Genomic DNA, 25,268 nt, shown 5'->3' with positions numbered 1-25,268 from the left:
TAGCAATGAAGAATACCTTAAGGGATTGAGGTCTTGGCAAGACTTCTGAGTTAGCTGAGCTGTAAGCCGCATTATTGGCATGACAGCCCTGTGATGTAGTAGATTAAGATCTTCATCCCTGTTGATTCCTGAGCAGTGGTCACGAGACCTAGTACCTGTGTAATTAAGAATAGTCCCCTTTGGAGTCAGAAACAATGGAGACACTTTACCCATGACTCCTTATGCTTAGAATTGTGAGGCATGTAGGGATTCATCAGATGTCATAAATGCTCTGCTGAACTGAACAATCAGGTTGATGCCCCAACAGGAAGTGATAAGAGATTGGGTAATAGTTCCACAGAGGGTGGGTAACATGATCCCAGGAACAGCTAATTATGCCCAATGGCTCCTTGGGCTAATTGCTACTCTACCTATATTTTGTGTGGCCCTCCACCTACGTTTTACTAGTAAATTAGCCCACTGCTCCCATCTCAGGGCAATAGGTTTGTTCCTGGCAGACCTCACCTTTGTGATGCCCTTTCTATGATTGGGCTTCCAATCTCCCACAATCTGTTTGCATATCAATCAGCATCAAACCTAGGAAGTTTCTTTTTTTTTTTGGAGGGCAATTGGGGTTAAGTGACTTTCCCAAGGTCACATGGCTAGTTTTTGTGTTGTGTCTGAGGCCACACTTGAACTCAGATCCTCCTGACTCCAGGGCCAGTGCTTTATACACTTTGCCACCTAGCGGCCCCAGAAGAGTTTCTTATATTTGGTTTCAGGAAGACATAATAGATAAGGACGTATTTCTGGTTACCCTTCTCCAGCCCATCCTAATTTTACTCCATGTGGAACTGCCTAGGCACCTTCAGAGGGTTCAAAACATCTCAGGGAAATAGCTTAGGTCTTCCACAGTTGTTCTGACAATGCCTTCCCATTAAGGCCTTTGTAGCTCTGTTCTTTTCTTAGCTAGATACTTATGTACAGTCAGCCCTTAAATTGCTATAGAGTTAATAATTTCATTCTACTCCTTAGTGCCCATTGTAACTCAGTAGAAAGAAAAAGTCAGGACTTGAAAAAGGACAAATACCTAGATAAAATACTGTTTAGATTTATTGAATACAGTATCAGTTTAGAAAACATTTGTGTTTAGTTGTAATTAGTTTGGAAGTTGCAGAGTAAATGGTAATTTCTATATTAAGACGCTGCACAGAGTTTTCAGATTTATTTGAATTTTTCAGCAAAAAATTGATTTAGTGTTCTTTTTTCATAATCACCCCAAAATGAACCAGTCAATCACACTTGATACTGACACTCCATTTTTATTCCCTGTTAACTTACACATGTGCAAAACATTTAAAAAATTATATGTTCTATTACAAAAAAATTTCTCAAACACAGCCCATTTCAAACAACCTTTTTGGTGTCTGTGGATTTTACTATTACATTGTTTCAATAAATGATTTTAAAATGGAAAACATGACACATACCAAGTTCTATGGCTTTTCATTTTAAAAAATACCAATTTCGATTTTTAATAAACTTTTTTACAAATTTTTTTGCACCTCATAAAGACGAGATTTAAAGAAGCAGAAAGAAGGGTGGAAAAAAAAAAACCTCAGTGGTTAAAATGTGTATGTAAGAAAATGCTGACGTGGTGGGGTCAATGCAAAATAATGGGGAAAAAAATCTCTAAAGTGAGAGCCTAACAAGCAGGCACTCCAATGAACACCAAAGGACCAGATCATCTGTAAGTACGTAAAGTGCTTCTAGTTAACAGTAACAACAAAAATTCCTCTGTTTTTAAAGTTTTGCTGATTTCTCTGAGTAAGGGTATAAGATAAATCAGATTCCTAAAGCCTTTTCTCATTCATGGTCTCATTGTAGGCTAAATTGAGAGTACCATGATTATTGACTATTGTTTAAACAATGTACTCAACTCTGAGTCAACTTCCTTTCCAACTCTACCAATTAGCTGTCCCTTTTGTTTGAAAGCTTTTTGACTCCCATCTAACAAGATTTAATGTCTTTGGTTTGTTTTTTTAAAAATAAGTCTACCATTACCATTTTCTATAAAAAAAAATAAAAGTAGACCCCAAATCATTGAGTTCTGACATAAACCAAAGGCTGATGAACCTGCTATATAAAAACACCCAGAGCTCCTTAAGATAAACAATCTCAAAAAGGTCACTGAGACTGATCTCCTAGACAGAAGTGAATTATAGCACACCCTGCGTTTTTCTACCAAGTGGTAATTACATTGACATTAGGAAAAAAAATCATGCATTTCATCCTCTTATTTGGAGGCAAAGTACCACTATATATAGAGATAGATATCTATCTCTCTATATAGATATCTCCCCCCTTACTCCCTGAAAGAATGGAAATGGAAAGAGCAAATTAATTCTCGAGGCACCTAGGCCTAACCACACCAGAAAAACAAAAGAAAATAGTCAGGTATTTTCATGGGAATTTTTTTCTTTGTGTATTAAAAATCTAAAAACTACATACATATTTGTCAATAAAGGCTTCTCCTCACCAGTCTCCTTGATAGATTGTCATGGAGAGAATAACAAGACAAATCTCACTGGAAAAAAAATCTCTTGTTCAGAGAATATTTATTTGCTTTCTCCATGATGGAGAAAAAAAAAGCCTCAGTGTTCTGAAGGACAAATTTTGAATTTCTGAATCTCACTGAGCAAAAACAGCATCTTCAAAGCAATAGAGATTTCTAAGAAACTTGACAAGTGGGATGGCTCTCCTTGGCAGCACTTGCCTAATGAATCTTGCAGTGGAAGACACCACCAGAGTGACCACCTAATGACAGGGCCTTTTAGATAGTTGTGGGTGCACTAACAGAAAATGAACTTGGATTTCAAAACACACAGTAGTGAGGCCAGCAGGAACTGAATTCTTAGCTAGCCAATTGAGCTTAAACGACTATGTATAAAAGAAAATAGATTTTAAAAAATCTAGAACATGATTGCAAGCGTCTACCATCTCTTCTGTCTGTGGCTATGGGTCCTAAAGACAGTGTTTCTTTGGTGTGGGGTAGTACAGGAAAGATGACAACCAGGTGCTCCGTTACATAGGACTTCTGATGATCTGAGCAGCACAAGTGAACGCGTGTCAATTAAAAAAAAAAGGTAACCCATGATAACTAAATTCTAAAAGCAATCAATATTCTAAATGAACACGTTGGCTCTTTGTACAAAATATGTGGGCACAAGAACTAGTATGTTAAAAATATTTAAGTTGTGAGTCTTCATCGGTAAAAAATGACTTTAAAATATGTGCGAATATAGTCACTTCCCTACATATTAATGAGAGGATAAGAGAACTTTCTGTTATTAGTTTTCAAAACTAGAGTTCTGACAACTACTATCCTCAGTATTGTGAATAAAACAGAAACCAAATTTCCAAAATTCCTCTGCTCTTGTGATAAGTGTCCCAATCTAACCCTCAGTGCAGAAAAACTGGCCACTTGTACAAAGTTCATCATCTTCAATGCTTACCCAAGGATATGTAGGTTGTGAAGGAGGTCATGAGGGTGAATTTACCTAATTTACAAAATGTTGTCATCATCATGAACAATCTTTGTAAATAAAAATGTTTAACTTTAATAAATGTTTGTTGAATTCTGCTTTTAAAAAATTAGTTTATTTATTTTGTGTTCCAGGCACTACTTAACTGAATAGGTAAAACTACACATTGTGGGAGAGAAACTTTCACTCTGCATATCTATCATTGTCTCTCTGATGTTTGCTAGCGATGTCCTGTGTAAGCCTTGAACCATGATGTCACTGAGGCTGCAGCCGAGGAAATCATTCCCCCAGCACTACTGCTAGCAGCTGGCTGCGATACCGGTGTGCTATGGCTCTGCAGCACCTCCACCGGCTGCGAAGGAATATCACAAAACCTGGGGCTGGGCAGGTTTTCCCAGTCTGTGCCCAGGTCAGTCTCTTCATCACTTATATGTTCGTCTCCACTTTCATCTGTTTCACCAGCAGCTGCAGGATCTAAAAATTCCATGGAATCTTCAAGATCAGCACTGACTTCAAAGGGCCCAGACCTGTAGGAACAGAGGGATATTTTAGCACAACTGGAAAACGTGCCACAGTACACTTTTTATATGTAATTTTACTTATGAGGTGGAAAATTAGAAATGACCATATAATATAGTTTTTACCCTATCATCTTGTTTTTTTAACGGACTTTGTGTTGATAAACCTAATTATACACATCCCACCCAAGTGACAAACAAAAATCTGATACGATTCTACTTAACTTTTTTTTTTAAAGGAAGAGGCAAGGAAGAATACCTTTACTGATGAAGAATGGTAATGCCAGTAACTTACAGTCTTACAGGGTAGTCTGGAGCAAAAATTAAGTAACTTACTTGCCTAGCCTGGCAGGCCCTATTTAAGCCACACTGCCTCTTAAAATAATGAAGGTTCAGGAAGCGTTCAGGAGTGTACATCCAAATACCCCACTGCAGCTCTCTGCTCCACTTTTCTGGGCTGTGTACCTGATGCCACGAATAGATATCTGGGTGATGTGAAGCAGAGATCTGAAGAGAGGAAAGGAAGTGGGGCAATGGACAGAGATGGCCTTTTTTCCCCCCCGAGGAATTTGGCTGTGAAAATTGGGAGATTTAGGATGACAGCTTGATATAGATCTAGTATGTGTAGTTTTTTTCCAGAGTAGAGCAGACATGAGTGTGTTTATAGGTAGCAAACAGGGAAGGAACCAATAGATAGGGAGAGAGATAAGCAGGCTGTGGGAAGGGACAAATGAAGGATCCCCGTGGAGGGGCTGGCCTGGGCAAGAAGAGGAGGGAAAGGAGTAACCTCTTCAGAGACTGGTGTAATGCACAAGTGATGACATACGAGTAAAATTATTTTTAAACTTTTCAGTACTCCTCTGTCACACTGTTCTAATCTCTTTATGCATGGTATGTCATAAGGTTACATACTAGAATTATTCTAGTACTTAGACATTTGATTTATTTCAATTCCTTATTTAACAAATGCACAAAAATGTAGCCAATTTTTCTCTCTAGATTTTTAGACCCACTAGAGAAAGATTATAGTTTTCTCAAGTTTAAAAAAACACTGGCAGTTAGATGACACAGTGAATAGAGCACCACCATGGAGTCAAGAGGACCTATGTGCAAATCCAGCCTCAAACATTTGACACTTACTAGCTGTGTGACTTGGGCAACTCAACCCCAATTCCTCTGCCTTCCCTCCTCAAAAAAGAAAAAGGAAAAAAAAGGCATTTCCTGTGTTAGCTTAGAAACAGAAGACAAAAAAGATTTAGTTTTCTTTGAGATGTATGTAAAGTTGCAATGATACACTGAACCAAAATTTCAATCCTTTATTTTAGAGACTGCCTCTCCCTTTCCAATATTTCCATATAGTTTAATTTTGAAATTTTAATTAAAAATTATCAAGTATTGTGCCATTTTGTTGGTTGTTACATATAAAAGGTCACCAAAAACGAGTCATCCCAACTCTTATGGGAAAAGCATATAAATTACTTATTAAAGTCTAATGACATTTATTTTGAGTCACACCATTAATTTATGGATGAGGAAAGTAAAATATCATGAGACCAGGCCACTTCCAAAGAAAAAATGTCTTATAAGACTGAGGCTGGTTCCAGATTCTCACTCTCTGTTCATGGCTCATGTCTCAGGTCACACCTGAACTAAAAGTTACTTTTCTTGGATTACTGTAATGCAAGGTTACTCTTTGACAGGTATTAGTAATCATAGAGGGGGATGGGAGAAAAGATTGATCCTCAGGGTGGCCAATCCTCTTTTCAGACAGCTCTATTCATGAAGAATTTTTTCTTTATTCCAAGCCTTTAATCCTCCTCTTAGCAACTTTTACCCATTATTCAAGTTGTACCTCCTGGCCTTGAGCAGAACTAAGTCTAATAACTCCTCTTCCACATGACAGTGTTTTAAATACTTGTGGGCATTCATCATCTCTCCGTTGCCTTCTTTAAGGTAAACATCTCTAGTTCCATTCTTGTATGGCATGGCTTCCATGCCCTTTATGACCCGACTGCCATTCTCTGATGTGTCCTAATTTGTCAACATCCTTCCTGAAATGTGGTACCAGAACTAAGTATACAATGTGATCTGACCAAGAAAGTCAAGGAAGTCAATAAGCATTTATTAAATGCTAGGCAAAAAGATAGTCTCTGCCCTCAAAGAACTTATGATCTAATGGGAAGACAATACAAGGGAGCTAAGGGCAGTTACAGTATACCTGAGAAGGTACAGCAGAGAAATCTGGAGAATGAAACATTTCTGGGCCCTTCCTTAAAACTGAGGTTTCAGGAAGAACTTACCAGTGAGAGAAAGGGACCACAGAGGGCAAAGGGAAAAGGCAGCTGAGGCATGGTGGTGAAGTCCAGAGAATGTTCTGAGTGCATCCTCAAAATGAAGGCCACACTTAGAGTATACTAGATTGTATGCCTCTCTGAATGCTCCCAAAGACCACATTCACGTTTTTGGCTACATGTCACATTGGTGAATTATACCGAGCTTGTGGTCTACCTAGAACTTATTTTTTTTTAAATCACAAATAATTTATTCTTCCCTTAGAGTTGAGACAGTTGTAAATAGCAATGAAGTATACAGTGGTAGAAAATTGGCACAGAACCTAAAAGCATTTCAATCACAATAATGCTGTTCATGCTTTATCTGTTCAAACTTGAAGTACATTTCCTACTGACCAACTTAATAAAAGAAAAAAAATTGCCTTTTAAAATAAATGAACTACCTAGAACTTTTAAGGAGAATTACTAAGTTCATGTAAATATCATACTAGCAAGGTCGACTTTTTTTTCTTTTTGAAAGGGGGAGAATGTGGGGCAATTGGGGTTAAGTGACTTTCCCACAGGGCTAGTAAGTGTTAAGTGTCTGAGATCTGATTTGAACTCAGGTCCTCCTGACACCAGGGCTGGTGCTCTATTCACTGTGCCACCTAGCCACCCCAAGGTTGATTTTTTAAAAAATTCAAGCATATAACTTCTTGAATTTCACCTTACTAGATTCACTGCATTGTTCTTATTCAGCAAGATCTTATTAGATGCTCTTTTATGCAATACTATTAGTTACCTTTCCTATATTCTGCAAAAATGAAAATCTTTTCAATCTTTGCCCAATGTTTTATATATATATATATATAATTTTTTGCTTTCTGGAGGGGGGAAGGCAGGGCATTTGGGATTAAGTGACTTGCCCAAGGTCACATGGCTAGTAAGTGTTAAGTGTCTGAGGTCACATTTGAACTCAGGTCCTCTTGACTCTAGAGCCAGTGTTCTACTCACTGCGCCACCTAGCCATCCCTGCCTTCCTCTTTTTTTTTCTTTTTGGAGGGCAATTGGGGTTAAGTGACTTGCCCAAGGTCACATGGCTAGTTTTGTGTGTGTGTGTGTTCAGTGTCTGAGGCTGGATTTGAACTCAGGTCCTCCTGACTCCAGGGCTGGTGCTCTATTCACTGCACCACCTAGCTGTCCCCTATGTTATATATTTTCATAATCATCCAAATGTTTAGAAAGGAAAAATAAAAAGTGTGTATATCTTTTTTCTTGGTTTTTACACCTTCAGAAATGAAGACATTTTCAAGTGAGTTATGGCCCACATAATGTCAGGGCAGGGCTGCATGGGAGGAATACCCAAGGAAGTGACTGTGGCAGCAGCAGAGATTTCAGTTTAACTAGTCTTCTCAATCTGGAAAAACTGAAGCTAGAAGTCGTTATACAAATGGGGACAGACTTTGACCTTGGCATATGGTAAAAAGAAACGTCATTTCTTACCTGCCCAAGTGTTCAGTGTCTGGGCTGACCAGGTACATTAGATTCCTGAGTGTATGTAGTGGGTGCAATAGGTCTAAATTTACATGCTAGAAAAAGCAATACAAAAGAAAAATGATTATCTGTGAACTCTGCCACCCCAAAGTCAGTGCTCACCCCCACAAACCCTTAGCTTCTGTACCTGAGAAAAGCAGAGGTAAAGAATGTTTGCATTCAATTTCTTGACTGCACGAGTGAACTTTCGTCGGCTGAGATTCTCTCCACAAAACTCACTGTAAAGCAGAGGAAGGGTACTGTTGTAGCATCTCTCTCAAAACAGAATAACCATTTTGGTTCAACCAGAAATATACCAAGGTTTTCAAAGTTCAAATGTGCACTTACTTTGAGAATCTACTTACCCTGACTGAAGGCATGTCTCGACTTAATAGTATTTTCATTATGTTATTTTTCTATTTTAGGTATACTATTTTTTTTCTTAAGCAGAGGACTATCTGTAGTCTCCTTACACCTTCTATGTGTATGAGGTATACACTGATTCTTGTAATGGCCAGTTTTAGTATTCTACAATACCATTTCACAGTTTCTTAGACCACATTCAAGATGAACGAAATGAAAATTTATCATCTTGTACGGAGTAACTACAAGAAGTTACAACATGAAAACACAGGTTACCCATAACAAATAAGTATATTAGACATCATCCAAACTCAAATTACTTGCCTGTTACATAATTTTTTGGGAAGATTTACATCAAGTATATGAGACAAAATGTTGACAAGCTGAGTTGCATAGCACAGGGCAGCACTGATGGTGTAGGCAGGGTAATTATGTTCCATATCTAAAGTATAAAGAAGATGACAGGGGAAACATAAGTTGATTAAAACTGGCATTCATTACTTCTAACTTGTCATCACAATATTGATGATCGTCTTGTACTGCCTAACCCATAACAATAATGTGACTGGGGAAAATGGTTCCATTGATTAGGCTGATTTGTTTTGATCCAGGCCTGGGATTTAGCTGACTAGGGAGCCCCTCCTACCAGTGGGGGTCAGTAGCTGCTCTGTCATCTAGAGTCCTAAAAGCTGCCCAGGAACACTGAGAGATTCAATGACCTAACCAGTGTCACACAGTGTTTCTGGGGTTGGGTGGAGGGGACAGTGTGAACAGGGGCCCTGTGGATGGTGTCGGGCCATGATCCAGAAGACTTATGAGCTCAGATATGATCTCAGACATGCACTGGTTGTGTGACGCTGGGTGAGTCGTTCAGCCTTGTTTGCCTCAGTTTCCTCATCTGTAAAATGAGCTGGAGAAGGAGATGGTGAACTACTCCAGTGTCTTTGCCAAGAAAACCCCAAATGGGGGCACAAAGAGTCAGACAGGACTGAAATTATGGAACATCAAAAGGGTCCGGACCCCTACCACTTAGAATTCTGCCTCAGGGACTGATTACTAATTGTTAGTTAATAAGCACTTATACAATGACGGGTATAAAAGTTTAGTGGGCTTGACTCTTGGATTAAGTATAGCTACACTCCAGGCATTGTGCTACCGTGTTTCCCCGATAATAAGACACTGTCTTATTAATTTTTTTGGACAGAAAAACACCAGAGGGCTTATTTTCAGGGGAGGGCTTATTTTAATGAACATTGACAGCAATTTTAATAAACAGGTAAATGTGAACAAAAAAATATACCTTTATTCAATAAGCAAATCACTGGGGAAGAACAGGATGACGCGCTCACTGCTGCAGCTCTGATTGGATGCAGCTCGGAGCGCGGCGTGCGTTTCACCCGGGGGGGGGGACGGACGGTGCATACAGAGGGTACCATAATGTAGCGTGTAGCGCAGGGGATCACCTTCACTACAGTAGCAATGTCAATAGGGCTTATTTTCGGGGGAGGGCTTATTTTCGAGGAATCTTACACAGTAAGGGGAGGGCTTATTTTCGGGATAGGTCATATTATCGGGGAAACACGGTAGGTAGGTCCAGGAAATACAAACACAATGAATGAAACAATCCCTGTTCTCAAGAGCATATTACAGCCTGACAGGGGAACAACAATGACACATGTAACCACATGTAGAATTAGTTCTGAGGGCTTAAAACTACTCTAAAGACATCTAACACAGAGATGATAAGATTCAAATGAGAACAAAGGAGTTAGAAGGCAGCTTCAAAGGGAGGGTGCCAGTCACTGAAGTGGCTACTAAAAGCTTCACATAAAACAGTGATTATTTTAAGGTTTGCAAAGTATTTTATATATTTCACATGACATTCACAAGCAACCATCTCGTGAAGTAGGTGCTGTTTTGATCTTCCTTTTGTAGAATTAAACAATTTGGACATAAGGGCCATCTTCTCAGTACTCTCAAGTGCCCCTCAGATAATGAAAAAGTCCATTCTTAGAAGGTACTTCATTCAACCTAACTTAAAATCAGTTCAGGTATAGAGTGGTCATTTTTATTCCTTTGTAAAAGCTAACATTTATACTGAGTTTGCTATGTGCCAGAGAATATTAAAGACTTTAAAATTATTATCTCATCTGATCTGTGCAATAACCCTAGGAGGTAAGAACTATTATTGTCCCCATTTTATAGATGAGGAAAATGAAGCAAATATTGAGTGTGAAGTGACTTGCCCAGGGTCACCCAGCTAGCACCTGGGGCTGGGTATGAATTCAGGTTTTCCTGACTCCAGACCTGATATTCTAGCCATATCACCTTTTTACTCAAGGGGATCAGGTTGAGAGCAATTTATGATATTCTCTGTTAACTCTCAGGGGAGTACAGAAAAAGGCCATTAGGTTCTCACCCTCCCCTAGCATGTCACCAAGGTGACAGCACGGATAAAGTGTTGGATTTGGAGTCAGAAACACTTGGATTCGAATCCTGCCCCTCAGACACAAGCTGTATGACCATGTGCAATTGACTTGAATTCTCATGGCTTTGTTTCCCCAACTCTCAAATGGGAATAATAAGGACCGCCTCTCTCCCAGGGCCATGGTGGAGACTGAAGGCAATAGAGAACACAGAAACGTTACAAAAGACTCAAAAGGTCAGCAATTTTCATTCTTTTTATTAAAAGAGAAGATTCCAAGCGCCCCACGAAGCCACAAGGCACATTATGGCTTGGCTATTGTGATTACTAGTCTGAAAATGCACTGTTCCCTTCTTTGAGGCTTTCTAACATTTTACCTATCAAACTATCTTACTCTCTGGTCACAGTCTGTGAGGCAGGACTTGAACTCAGATTTTCCTGAGTCCAAATCCTTATGGAAGTGGATAGTCGAATGTGTTTTTTTTTCCTATTTTTTTTTTTGTGAGAATAGGAAATGAAGGATAACAATAAATTGAATTTCAAATGTTGACAACTTTCTTTAAAACAAAACAAAACGAAACAAAAACCCAACTCAGTTTGTAAAGCACAAGTATTCTTTTTACTAAAGAGCTAAGTTTTGGGTTTTTTTTTTTTTACCTACCAAGGAGATTACAGGACCTTAAAAAGAATTTAAGTAGTAATAATGACATCCTCAAAATAATTTTAGCTCCATTTTGGCCTGCTTCATAATTTTGTTACCTTACCAGAGCAAAAGCTAAAAATGTAACACAAAAACACACATTTTCTTCAGTTAATAAAGTCTGGCAACTTTTAAGAATTATTAAAGATTTCCAAGAGAAAGTATTTTGTATCTTACCAGGTCCCTGTGTTGTTTTTTTCTCTTCTACCCAGCTGTAGTAAGCAGAATAGTCTCCATTGTTAGGAAGACTAATCCATGGCCCTGCAATGCTAATGCTTGTATCTCCATTGTGGTCATCACAAACCCATCTCCCAGACAGATAAGTAGTCCGCCTGGCTTCTGCAAGCTTGCTCACAGTGCTGGAGGTCATGGCAGTGTCACTCTCTGAAGCAGTATCTGCAGGATCTCTGAAAATTAGGCAAAGTACATGCTGGATAACTAATATGAAAATAGGTTTTGTATATTTATACATGCATAACATATTTGGAATTCAACTTAAAAAAAAGAATGTTAAAAACTGCTTTTACATATAATTAAGGAAAAATAATTTTTTCCATTTTTCAAATGCTTTATTAACTTCTAATTTAAATAATTAATTTCCACTAGATTTTGAGTTATATAATTTTAAAAATTTAATTTTAAAACTTTGAATTCCAGATTCATTCTCTTCCTCCCTTGTCACCCACCCTTACTGGGAAGATAAGCAGTTCAGTATAGATTGTACATGTGTAGCTATGCAAAACATTAACATAGTAGATATATTGTAAAAGACTGACTATATTTCCCTCTCTCCTATCCCACCACCTACTTCTTTAATTCTCTACTTTGATCCCGTCCCTTTTCAAAAGTGAGTGCTTCCAACTTCCCTCCACCCCAACCTGCCTTCCCTCCCTTCCATTGTCCCCCCCTCATCGCCTTTCCCCCTACTCTCCTGTAGGGTGAGATGCCCTATTTAGTGTGTATTTCATTCCCTCCTCAAGACAAATTCGATGGAAATAAGGTTGACCCATTCCCTTTTGCCTTCCTATTCTTCCCCTCCATTGTAACCGTTTTCCCTTGCCTCTTCTATATGAGATAGTTTACCCCATTCAGTCTCTCCCCATCTCCTCTCATTATATTCCTCACTCACCTCTCAATTTCACCTTTTAAGTATCATCCCTTCCTATTAAATTGGTCCTCTGCGCTCTATGTATACCTGTATACATATACACATTCACATTTGTATTTATACGCCCATATGCCCTCCTATATAGACATATATTTATTTCTATTCCTTTCAACTATTTTCATACTGTGTGATAAGTTTCATCAGTTACAATTATTGTTTTTCCATGTAGGAATGTTAATAGTTCAACTTTGATAAGTTCCTTATGATTTATTTTCCCTGTTTACCTTCTCATGCTTCTCTTGCTTCTTGTATCTGAATGTCAAATTTTCTATTCAACTCTGGTTTTTTCCATCAAGAATGCTTGAAATTCCTCTATTCCACTGAATGACCATATTTTCCCCTGAAACATGATACTCAGTTTTGCTGGGTAGGTGATTCTCGGTTTTAGTCCCAGCTCCTTTGCCCTCTGGAATATTGCATTCAAAGTCCTTCGATCCCTCAGTGTAGAAGCTGCCAGATCCTGTGTTATCCTGATTGTGTTTCCACAATATTCAAATTGTTTCTTCCTGGCTGCTTGTAATATTCTATCCTTTATCTGGGAATTCCAGAACCTGGCTATAATATTCCTAGGAGTTTTCTTTTGGGGATCTTTTCCAGGAGGTGATCAGTGGATTCTTTCAACCTCTATTTTGCCCTCTGGTTCTAAAGCATCAGGGCAATTTTCCTTGAGAATTTCTTGAAGGATGATTTCTAGGTTCTTTCTTTGATCATGGCTTTCAGGTAGTCCAATAATTTTTAAATTATCTCTCTTGGATCTATTTTCCAGGTCAGTGGTTTTTCCCATGAGATATTTCACATTGCCTTCTATTCTTTCATTTGTTTGGATCTGTTTAATAGCATCTTGATTTCTCCTCAAGTCACTAGCTTCCCTTTGGTCCATTCTACATCTGAGGGAATGATTCTTCTCAGTGAGCTTTTGAGATTCTTTTTCCATCTGGAAAATTCAGCTTTTTAAGGCATTCTTCTCCTCATTGCCTTTTTGAGCCTCTTTTGCCATTTGAGTTAGTCTGTTTTTTAAGGTATGATTTTTCCTCAGTCAGGCTGTTGACTCTCATTTTGTAATTTTCTTGCATCGTTCCCATTTCTTTTCCCAATTTTTCCTCTACTTCTCTTATCTGCTTCTTAAGGTCCTCTATGGCCTGTAACCAGCTCATATTTTCCTTTGAAGCTTTTGGTGCAGGAGTTCTGACTTCACTGTCTTCCTCCTGTTCCATGCTTTGATCCTTTTTGTCCCCAAAATAGGAGTCTAATGTTAGATTCTCCTGTTTGTTTTGCTTCCTTTGCCTGGTCATGTTGCCACTCAATCACTTGACTTTTGGGCTTTTTGCCACAGTAGGACTCTGCCACCAGACAGGGGAACTTCCATCCCAAACACTGGGGCTTTCTCAGTTGCCAGAGGTATTAGCTGAACAGATAGGTCTTCGATACTTGTTATATACTAGGGGGTGGCTTTTATGTTAAAGTAGGGTCCCTCAGAAGGCTCCTACTTTGACATAAACTTTTTCTATTAAGGTATACTATTTTTTTAAAAAGCATAAAAAATATTAAAATTCATGAAAGAAATACAACCTAAATTGTATGTTAAAATGCCCATATAAACTCTGTGCCAAAAATTAGATGTATAAATTTATGGAGAAATTCAAAATTAAAATTTGAATAATAAAAGATTTCCTTATAAGAAAGACTACTTTAAGAAGTGGGGGTTAAAGTCTTGATAGAAGGAATTTTCAACAGAAAGCACAGTAATAGGTAAAACTGTAGGAGAACTTCTATGTACAGAGATGCTGAATCTCAAGGTTAGCCAAAAAGATAGAACTAGGGTTGATTGGATCATAAACTCCTTTATCTACTCCTGGAAAAGGGATCTTACAAGTCAACTGGGTGCAACCTCCCAGGTGACAGTAGTAAGTGGTAGAGCTCAGTTTTGATACAAGTACTTTGACTATTTAAATCCATCACTCCTTTGCCTTTATCACACTAAACAGGTCAAAGTTAAGAGGGGAAGAAGGTGAAAAAACTGGGCAGGTGTAGTAAATGAAAAGCTGGGGGGGGGGTTTAAAACCTATCACAAGGGGGATTTGATATCCATGCCTCTGGGTAGAATGCAACCATTAATAATCAAGTATTCAGTGGCAGAAAGGAAAGTTCATATTGGACCTGCTGGGGAGAGGTAAAGTGAGATTTGGACAAAAGAAACTATGACAGGGTAATACCTGATTAAAAGTAATGCTGATGTCATATAGATCGCTGCAAGAATGAAGAGAATTGAGTTGACCTTGGAGTTAACCATGGCCCTGGACCATCTCCTTCCATGAACCCTCACATAAAGTGTTAAAGTTCTACCAAATTCTCAAATCCTAAAGAATATTGCCCTGTCCTTCTATGGTCATAATCCTGGCCAGGGCCAGGAAGTAAATTAAAGCTGAAAACAAAACAAAATCCAAAACACCACTTAAATATACTCCTAAAATAAACACATATACAATCTAATCATACGAAAATTCTAAAGTAATAAAGGCAGAACAAAGTTATTGCGCTGAGGATATCCCTAAATAATACCTTTTAGGTTACTTCCATGTCTTCACATTCAAAGATCTAGACTAGAGTTTATAAGGAGGTACACTTTGGTGCAAATTTTTGTTTTTATTTTGTTCAGTTGTTTCAATTGTGACTGACTCTCTGTGACCCCGTTTGGGATTTTCTTGGCACAGATGCTGTAGTGGTTTGCCATAAGTACAGGAGTAAAGTAAGGAAGTTCACTCTTGCCCCTCATTCCCTCTCACAAAGCTCTAGAAATGTTACTGAAAGCAATAAGATAGGAGAACAATGCCAGACCTCAAATTATACTATAAAATTCCACTACCAGGCATATAGCCCAGTGGTCAATGTCAAAAAGAAAGGCTCCATATGTATAGATGATGTTTTTACATGATTGTTTGCATGTTGTCTCTCCCACTGGACTGAGGGCTCTTTGAGAGCAGGGCTTGTATTTCACCTTTCTTTGCATCCCTAGCATTTAGACCAGAGCCTGGCATGTAGTAGGTGTTTAATAAATGTTTGTTGACTGTATGACAACAATGTCAGAGGTTGTAGGGACGTTAGGAAGGACGCACATCAAGAAAAGGCCACTACATCAGATTTAGAGATTAAGATATCCTTGGTGATTTTGGAGAGAGCAGTTTCAATTGAAGGATGAAGTTGGAATCCAGACTGCAGGGGGTCCAGAGGAGAGTGAAAGCAAAAAAAGGAGAGGCACTCTCTCACGTTTAGCCAAGGGAGGAGAAATGTAGGATGACAACTATTGGCATAGGGTCAGATTCAAGTAAGGGATTGAGGAGATGAGGATGTGTCTGTAGGCAGTAGGGAAATAGCAGGGAGTGAGAGATTGAACATTAGGGAGTGGCAATCTGGAAACAATGTGATGGAACAGGAAGGATCCGGAGTACTTGCAGAGGGGTCTGCTTTAGCGGTAGGGCTGCTTCTTCAGGTGAGACAGGTTAAGGGAGACACAGGAGATAATCAGTAGGGGAAAAGAGACAACTGAATGACCCCAATTTTCCAGTGAAGTATGATTCTGGGTCCTTTGTAGAGATTACTGGGGTAAGGGATGCAATTGCACTGGGAGGCTAGAGGAAGAATGAGAGTTGGAAAAGCTTTTGTGAAAAGTGAGAGGCGGGTTCTTCTCTTGTTTTTCAGTCATTCAGTTGTGACCCTGTGGACTGTAGCATGCCAGTGTCGTTCATGGGATTTTCTGGGCAAAGATATTGGGGTGGTTTACCGTTTCCTTCTCTAGTGGATTTGGGCAAACAGAAGCTGAGTGACTTGACCAGTGACTTGCTACAACCAGAGCCCAGTGAAGATTATTATTCTTATTGGCACCATGTTTGATAAAATCAAGGACACCAGCTATTGGTATAAAGAGTCATTATTAAACAAAATTTCCTTGGAAAGATGGAAAGCAAATTGCAGAAAATAGGTTTACATCAGTATCTCAAGCAATACACCACAATGAGCTCCAAGTTGGGAAACAAGACCTAGACTTAAAAGGTTAGTTAACAAATTAAGAACCAGGGAAAAAGCTGTCACACAACTATGACTGGGGGAAGAGTCTTTGATCAGAGAAAAGAGAGGGTAAAAAGAGAGAAAAGACAAAAATTATTAATTCTGATTATATAAAAGTGAAGGACTGTTGAAGAAAAGAAATACAATTGAATTGGAAGGGAAATGATCATCTGGAAGAAATAAATCTTTGTGGCAAATTCCTCTGATAAAGACCTAACATGAAGCACAGATATAAAGAACTGATTTCAAATGTACAAGAAAAAGAATCCCCCCAGTAGGGACGGCTAGGTGGCGTAGTGAATAGAGCACTGGCCCTGGAGTCAGGAGGACCTGAGTTCAAATCTGGCCTCAGACACTTTTAACACTTACTAGCCATGTGACCTTGGTAAAGTCACTTAACCCCAATTGCCCTGCCTTCCCCCCTCCAAAAAGAAAAAAAAAATAATCCTCCCAGTAAACAAATGATGTCTGAACATATGATCAGGTTTCAAAAGAAAGGAAAGCTTATCACAAGCCATGAGTAAATACTCCCCATCACCAATGAGAGAAATGAAGATTCAAAAAAAGTCAGGTTGGCAAAAATAACAAAAAAATGAAAAAATGGGAATGTTTGAAAATACGATTGGAAGATGGGTCTTTGTAATGGTAATTTGAAGATCTTCCCTGCCCTTAATAGGGGAATTTGAAGCCCCTTTCTGCTTTATAGATCTCCCCTGCCCTGTAATAGGTAGAATGTAGTCACATAGAACCTGTGGCGGGAGGAGTTTGCTGAAGGATGGAGCAGAGCGCCCACTTAGAGAAGATGGGAGGAGAGGAGGAAGCTAGGCATATAGTGAAGCTTATGAGTAAATGTTTGTGGGAAGGCTAAAGGATGGTGTGGCTTCATGGTGTGTTATGTCTTGTTAACTTCTTTGCTACTATGATGGATTTGACTTTCTGTTGTTGGGATCTGTTTTTGCTTCTGTCTTCTATGTGAAGAGTCTGTTATATTTTTCAACTGAGACTATGCCAGCATATCTGCAGTTGCCGTTGGCGCTGTGAATATTATTATGTTTGGCACTACAATCTTCTATTGCACTTTTGGTTGATCTGTGAATTGGTCCAACTATTATGGAAAAGCAATTTGGAAGTAATCCCCAAAGTCATGAAAATGTGTATACCCTCCCTTTAAACCCACAATGTAACTACTAGGCATATATGCCAAAGATATCAAAGGCAAAGGAAAAGGTCCCATACATAGAAAAACATTTATAGTGATCTTTTTTGTCAAGATAAAAAACCGGAAAATGGGTGCCACTCAACTGGAGGATTACTAAATAATCTACACTCTATAAATGTAGCAGAACTTTACTACACTCTAATAAATTATGAAAGAGACGGACTTGGAGATACTTGGGAAGACTAATTAATACAAGTCTAATACTGACAAAATGGCGGGAGTGGAAGCAGAAGAACAGTTTACACAGTGACCACAAAACTGTAAAGGAAAACAAATTTGAGAGACCGCAGTCACAATTTTATGAGATAATAAATCATTACCATTTCTTTGGCAGACAATGGATCACCCAGATAGAGGTGCAGAAGAGACCTCTATTTTCAGCCAGAAGTAATTCACCGGTTAGTTTTTCAAGACTCTTATGTGTCACAAAGGAGGGCTTTACTTTCCAGGGCGGGACGGTAGGGGGAGTTGGGGCAATGCTGGAAAGTAATGATATTAAGAAAAGGAAAGAAAACAGGGGCCATGAATCATTAAGGGAATAGAGATAAGCACAGCAGTTTTGGAAATACCTTGTTAAATTTGAATTATACAAAAACAACTCCAGCTCTATGTGAGGAAAAAACCAAATAACAGAAGGCTCACAGATTCATCTTTTTGTTTTGTTCAAGTTTGTTGATACATAAATAATCAGTGATTTTCTATTGTGACACTGGATAGAGGTAAATTTGTCCATGTCCAGAAGTGAGATGGGCAGGGAACTACACCGATTTGGTAGCTCTAGGATGGAAAGCTCATTTGGACACTAACCTGTTAGGGCCGCGAGTGTGAGAGACACTGCGGCAGTCACAAGATGTCAGAGGGAGTGCATGTGACCTCTGAGGGGCAGGGGCTTGGAGATATGGAGGCCGACTCTGCCGGGCCATAAAGGCTGACATGGCATTGAGCGCGGGGCCGTGGGGGCCAACTCTGCTGGGTTGGGAAAGGCCGACGTGGCACTGAGCGTGCCCCATAAACACAGACTCCTCTTAACACATACTCCTTTGCCCTGCACTCGGGAGAGTGCACGATTGGCTCCCACATGACAGGTGACAAGGGGGCGGCTGGAGGGGGTGCACATGGCTTTCGGAGGGACGTTGTTGGGACAGTTTTGCCTGGAGGTTAACAAACCAGGGATAAGGGAGTTTTGGGCGCAGTGACGTGAGAGTGATACTCTGTGTGGCAGTGCATAGAGGACTTCTGGGAAGGATGTTGTTCCTTGGTCTCTTACAATGTACTGGGGAAAGAACATGATTGGCCCCGCAAGGCGTGCCCCCGCAAGGCTTATAAATTGGGGAGATAGAGGAAGTGAGTTAGTTCCTGCTTAGCTCCTGCTTAGTTCCAGTTCCTCCTGGAAGTGAGTTAGTTCCTGTGCCTGTTCCTGTGCTTGCTTGTGGTGCTGTTAAGATGTAACCGAATAAACAGCTTCGCATCATACTTTCCGTGTCCTGGGTGTTCTGTGGGGGTAGGTTCTTCTTGGAGACAAGAAGATGTCCGAAGACCTTGTATAAGGTAAGATAAGGCTGGAGTTGGGACCGGGACCCCAACACTAACCCATGGCAGCGCAGTCTGCATTATTAGGCTCTATGAGAAGGAAACCATTCGAAGCCAGTCCACCTGTTCATAGTCAACTCTTCTGCCAATGGTCACCACTGAACTCAATGCCAGATTGCCTCATTTCTGCACCCTGTCCCCCAACCCACCCCAGTGTTTTGTAACAAATGACTCTGGTCAAGGAACCCTCCAGAAATGTAAAACATGGTACTATCCTGGCTCTGGTTGAAGCCCACTGTATTTTTTTTTTAACTGCATCTATGGCAGCTAGGTAGCGCAATGAATAGAGCACTGGCCCTGGAGTCAGGAGGACCTGAGTTCAAATCCGGCCTCAGACACTTAACACTTAACTAACCGTGTGACTTTGGGCAAGTCACTTAACCCCAACTGCCCCTCCAAAAAGCAAAACAAAAAACAAACTGCATCTGCTGGCTGGTCCCAAGCCAAGACAGCAGATGCAACAGTCAGTCACTCAAAAAAAGAAAAAAAAACCATATGACTTTAAAAAAATAACAAAACATTTTTTAAAGAAAGAAGTGTGGAGCACAAGATTGTGTTATCCTTTGAATGACTCTCAGCATTACAATGATCCAAGTCAATTCATGATGGAAAATGCTATCCACATTCAGAGAATGATCACGGCGTCTGAAAGCAGATTTCACTTTATTTTTTCATGGGTTTTTGCTTTTTGCCTTTTTCTTCTTCCACAACATGACTAATATGGGAATGTTTTACATGACTGCACATATATAATCTATATCAGATTGCTTGCTGTTATAATGGAGGGAGGTGAGGGAGAAAATTTGGAACTCAAAATTTTAAAAAATGTTAAAAATTATCTTTACATGTAATTGAAAAAAAATAAAATACTATAACAACCCAAAACAAAAAAAGTATATGTTATTGCTTGGTTCCTTTTTGATTGTTATTAGGTAATTCCTGCTTCTCTGCTTCATTAATAAGTAAATCCTAGGTGAAGGTAACCTAAATGGGCCAAAGAAGTTTACAGTGGGCCCATCCTTTTGTTCAGCACATTACATGTAACACTTCAGATGACCACGATTTACTAAGGCAGCAGAATACTCTTAAAGGAAGACAAATGCAAAGGCAATTATATTGGACAATCAGGAAACATAATACAAGATGAAATAAAATAAATTCTTTTGTGACTTATACTTTGAAGTGAAGAACCCAGTCATTAAACTGGACTATAGCATTACTCTAAATACATTCCTACCCTGGTTTCTAACTAAGTAAATTTCATTTACGCAACAGACTTCTAATGACTTTGGAACACTGGAGTAGTCAGAACCCCGGAAACAAACCAGAGTACGAAAAAGAAGAGAGATAAGCAGAGGGAGGGAGGCTGGTAGTTATGGATCCAACACAGAGAGCAACCATTAGAATGGAGAGACAGCAGAAGCACTAGCTAGGATAGCAAACGGTCTAAGAGAATTGAGCAAAAGGGAAAGCTAGACCCTCCTGAGGGAATCAGAAGTGGGAAGGAACCTTAGTGATCCTTCAGTATAATAACTAATATTAATTATGATGACTCCCCCCTCCAAAGTCATCAAGAGAAAGTCAAATGGGGGTGGCCAGGTAGCACAGCGAGTAAGAGCACCGGCCAGTGTCGGGATGACCTGGGGATGGAATCTGGGCTCAGACACTTAGCACCCACCCAGAAACACCTGGCCGTGTAACCTTGAGCAAGTTACTTAACCCTGATTGCTTTAAAAAAAGAGAAAGTTAAATGATACTCAATATAATTTGTAATATTTATACACTCAAGAGATATGTTGAAAAGGCTGGAAACTCCACTTACCAAGAGTGATCCCAATTATAAATAATGCCTGGGAAGCAAAACTTCAGTTAAAAGCCACAACTTGGGGCAGCTAGGTGATGCAGTGAATAGAGCACTGGCCCTGGAGTCAGGAGGACCTGAGTTCAAATCTGCCCTCAGACACCTGACACTTATTAGCTGTGTGGCCTTGGTCTAGTCACTTAACACCAACTGCCCTGCCTCCAAAAACAGAACAAAAACCCACCACTAACTAAAACAGTTCTGCCTTCAGGGGCACTGTCTCCAAGTTTAATGCCTAGCTCTGTCACTTACCGTATGACCGTAGACAAGTCACTGACCTCTCTGGGCCTCAATTTCCTCATCTGTAAAGTGGAGGGCATCAGACTAGATAAGCTCTAAGGTCCATTCCAGCTTCTAAATTTAAAATCTATGAACAATGGCAGAAAAGGAAGGAAGGATTACTCTACCTTATGCCAGTTTTCACTTCTTCAAGGGGAAAAATGACAGAGGTGAGTTCTAGAATATGCGAGCGTCGAAGGTTGGCCAGTTCTTCATAATGACTTCTTAAGTCATCATGCTTCTTTTCCACCAAATCTCCAAGCCTGCGGTTGTGTCTCTGAATTTTTTCCTTCTTCTCCTGGTGCCGCTGTGCTCGACAGAGCAGCTTCTGATTCTTTTCCTTAGTTTTCAGAAGGACCTCAGAATCTGACAGAGCAATGACAGGCAGCAATTATTCTCTAGAAATTAAATCACAGAAAGATGAGCCTCCAAAAAGGTTTCAGACATCCCTTGGGGCTTTTCACCCTACTCCTGATGTCTACCCTACTCAGGCCCGTAGTAAGAACGCAGCAGTTAGCAAGGGTCGACTTTCTCCTCCATTGCGACTCTCCTTTGCTCTCCACCACCTCTTCCACTGCAGACCAGAGGCCCATGTGTAGGTAACTTAAACAAGATAATTTCAAGAAAATGGGTAATTCACAAGGTTTTGCTGAAGAAGTGGCACTCAAATGTAGGTGACTATATCCACCTACAAACATCAATCAAATAAGCTATATTATATACAACACATACATGCATATATGTATGTATATATATATACACATCTCTTATAAATAAATGTCCACCACATCTGGAATGGAGCTGATGAAGGAGCCTCTCCTTTTCCCTTTCTTCAATAAGTAGCATGATCTATAGAAATCGTGTCAAACTCCAATAGAAAACCAGTCCCTGCAGGTGGCATACCGACTTAGAAAACCAAGAATTAACATTATCTATGTTGTAATATATGGAAGGGGAATTTGCTGCTCCTTAACATCATCTGTTAACTTCTATCTTCATTCTTTATCATAGCACTAGGCAAAAATTGCAAGAATGCCCTTCACTTCTTTCTTCGCTCCCCCTACTACCTTGTGGGCCCTGCACCTGGACCTCTCCACCTCCTGCCATCTAGAGGATCACAGGATCTTATATTGAGAGCTGTAAAAATTAGAGGTTCTCAAGTCCAACCCTCTTATTTTACATAAGTAGAAACTGAGGTACAAGGAAGTTAGTGACTTGCCCCGGGTCACAGAGCTATTAAGTATCTGAAGCAGGATTGAAAACCCAGGATTTTCTGATTCCAAATCTTGTACTCTATTATAAACTTATCATACTGCCAAGAAATGGCAATCCAAGTTCAAATTCAGGACGTATTTCCCAATGGAAACATTGGTTTTAAAATACTATACATGAGAAACATTATGGGCTTAAAAAGTTGTTATGATCTAGTCTGGGACCTTGTGTTTCATTCAGTCATTCATTCATCCAACAAACATTTATTGACCAGCATTTCCATTAAAATAGTTTTCTCAGTCCTAGACAAGTGACTTAGGAAAGAACTATTCGAACACAACCTATTGTAAGTTAATTACTGTGTACCTAATAGTCTAATACACGTATTTAAGGATTTTAATGTAATTTTCACTTAAGTATATATGGATTTAAGCTGAACCTGACAGAACATATTGGCATAAACCTGATTTTCAACAATTTATAGCAAGGATAAGAGATACTATGATAGCCTGAGTAGCATATTGGTGCCCTTGATACATTTTTAAAAACCTGACAAAGAAAAAGGGTATAGTAATGATGTGACAGAGGAGGAAGCTCACTATCTAGATAATTATCAGAGCTGTCTCTCAAAAGCAGAGCAGCTAAAAAAATTATTGACTTGCTGAAGAAACAACAGCAAATCTAAACCTAATTGTGACCAAAAAGGAGGAACTGGTTACAAAAGTAGAAATTAGGGGAACCACAGGCGGTTAGGTGGCGCAGTGAGTAGAGCATGGACCCTGGAGTCAGGAGGACCTGAGTTCAAATCGGGTCTCAGACATTTAACACAAAAACTAGCCGTGTGACCTTGGGAAAGTCATTTAATCCCAATTGCCCTACTTTCCCCCTACAAGAAAAAAAAATGATGGGAACCACATGTTATAATTTAGACGTGATAGACAAAGCAAGAAATTCCCTAAATGCACCCTATATTCTTAGAAAGCAGATTACAAAGAGTTCAGAAAAAGGGTAAGTCAAATAAGTAGGGAAGTTCATCTCTAAAAAGACAGGCAGATCTCAAGCATGAAATTCTGATTGTGGGGAGTAACTTGCAGTGAAGTTTCCCCATTCTGAATATCACATATACATTCTTATTACTTCCTTATATTTTGTGATTAAGTTCAGTATGGTTTCCCCATATATATATGTCATTGTTACTTCAAGGTAATGTAAGAGCTATTATACAATTGATTGGATTAACTTTTGGGACCAAATTAGGGGTGCTTTTAGTTTGGGGAAAGGAATGTATGTAGTATGAGAGACAGCAAAGGCTAAGTTTCTACAGAACTGCAAGAATTGCTGAAACAACACTACTGATAAAAACTACCAGACAGGGGCAGCTAGGTGGTGCAGTGAATAGAGCACTGGCCCTGGAGTCAGGGGGACCTGAGGTCAAATCCGGCTTCAGACACTTAATACTTACTAGCCATGTGATGTTGGGCAAGTCACTTAACTCCCATTGCCCTCCAAAAAGAAAAAATAAAAAGTACCAGAGAGTAGCCTTGGGAAGAAGTTGGGTTCGAACTTCCCAGAGAACTAAATAATACTAAAAATGAAATAATATAGAATCAAAGGAGCTGGCAGCAACAGGTGGATTTGACCAATCACAAAGCAGACAGAAGCCTTGGGACCCTCAGGCCCAGATAAGGACTAGGTTGGACTGAAGGGGGTTCAGTATTCTGGGGTTGTTACTGTGCTTGCATAGTGGACCTCATGTATTATGTATGTTATCTAACAAAATTAGAGCCTCATTAGTAATAATTACGGTAATGGATGGAGAGGGCTTTGTGCTGATTGGTTGGCATTAATAAGAAGATTGTGAGCCTGCCTTACCAACCAATGGTGACATGGGACAGTGGAGAATATATGGAATTCCCACGTTAGGACTTTATAATCTTGCTTTTGCCTTCTGTAGTGTGCTCCTCCCTTCTGACTTTTTGTTGGATTTGGGGACACCCTTTCTCAAGAGAGATGGTAATAAAGTTTTTGCTTCCATCTTAAGTCTGAATCATTTTGGGTGAGTGGTCTTCTGACCCACACAGTTTTTGGGGGCTCTTCTGGGATACCGTTTGCCTGACTGGGAGGCCCCTTCTTCTGAGTCCTTGGGCAGGCGCCCACCAGAGCTTTCCCTAGTGGTCCTTAAAATCAGGAGGAGTGGAGTCTCTCCCCAAGTGGGTAGAGTCCCAAAGAGAAACTCGGAGAAGCAAAAACAAAACTAAAAGGACCTCTGGAGTGTGCCAACTAGGACAGTAAAGCCAGCTGAATCCAGTCACGTGAGTTATGCATGCATGACCCAGGTAGGCAAGATCTGTGAGCTCTTAGGTAATTCAGACAGTCCCTCTAACTGGGAGATGGGGGTGACCCCTTGCAGTGAAATTTTCTTATTTGGGCAAGACCAGTGAGTGCCTGGGTGACTGGGAGATGACCCCTCACGGTATCTAATTTGTTCAGTCTCTGACTGGAAGATGGGGGGGGCGGGGAGGTTACCCCTCTTGGTGTATAATT

General features: G+C 39.8%; 1 protein-coding gene across 2 annotated transcripts in view; it reads right to left on the bottom strand.

Annotated features, from left to right (window-relative positions):
• Positions 1 to 1,079: 1,079 nt before the first annotated feature.
• ATG14 (autophagy related 14) overlaps positions 1,080 to 25,268 on the bottom strand; it is a 96,587-nt gene continuing 72,398 nt past the window's right edge. For both annotated transcript variants that reach the window (XM_069091758.1, XM_069091756.1), the window contains exons 5-10: positions 21,641 to 21,878; positions 11,511 to 11,740; positions 8,529 to 8,650; positions 7,994 to 8,080; positions 7,816 to 7,901; positions 1,080 to 4,051 (exon numbers count right to left, since the gene is read on the bottom strand). In XM_069091758.1, coding sequence (XP_068947859.1) covers positions 3,745 to 4,051; positions 7,816 to 7,901; positions 7,994 to 8,080; positions 8,529 to 8,650; positions 11,511 to 11,740; positions 21,641 to 21,878 — 1,070 coding nt within the window. In that variant the 3' untranslated portion in view covers positions 1,080 to 3,744. The remainder of the gene's footprint in view (positions 4,052 to 7,815; positions 7,902 to 7,993; positions 8,081 to 8,528; positions 8,651 to 11,510; positions 11,741 to 21,640; positions 21,879 to 25,268) is intronic.

Source organism: Petaurus breviceps, unplaced genomic scaffold, assembly GCF_028583685.1.
Source record: "Petaurus breviceps papuanus isolate PSGF00001 unplaced genomic scaffold, PetGlider_PUasm1.0 189, whole genome shotgun sequence".
In the NCBI taxonomy this organism is placed as follows: Eukaryota; Metazoa; Chordata; class Mammalia; order Diprotodontia; family Petauridae; genus Petaurus; species Petaurus breviceps.
The sequence above is the reverse complement of the archived record's forward strand: the minus strand, read 5'-3'. Positions and strand labels throughout refer to the sequence as shown.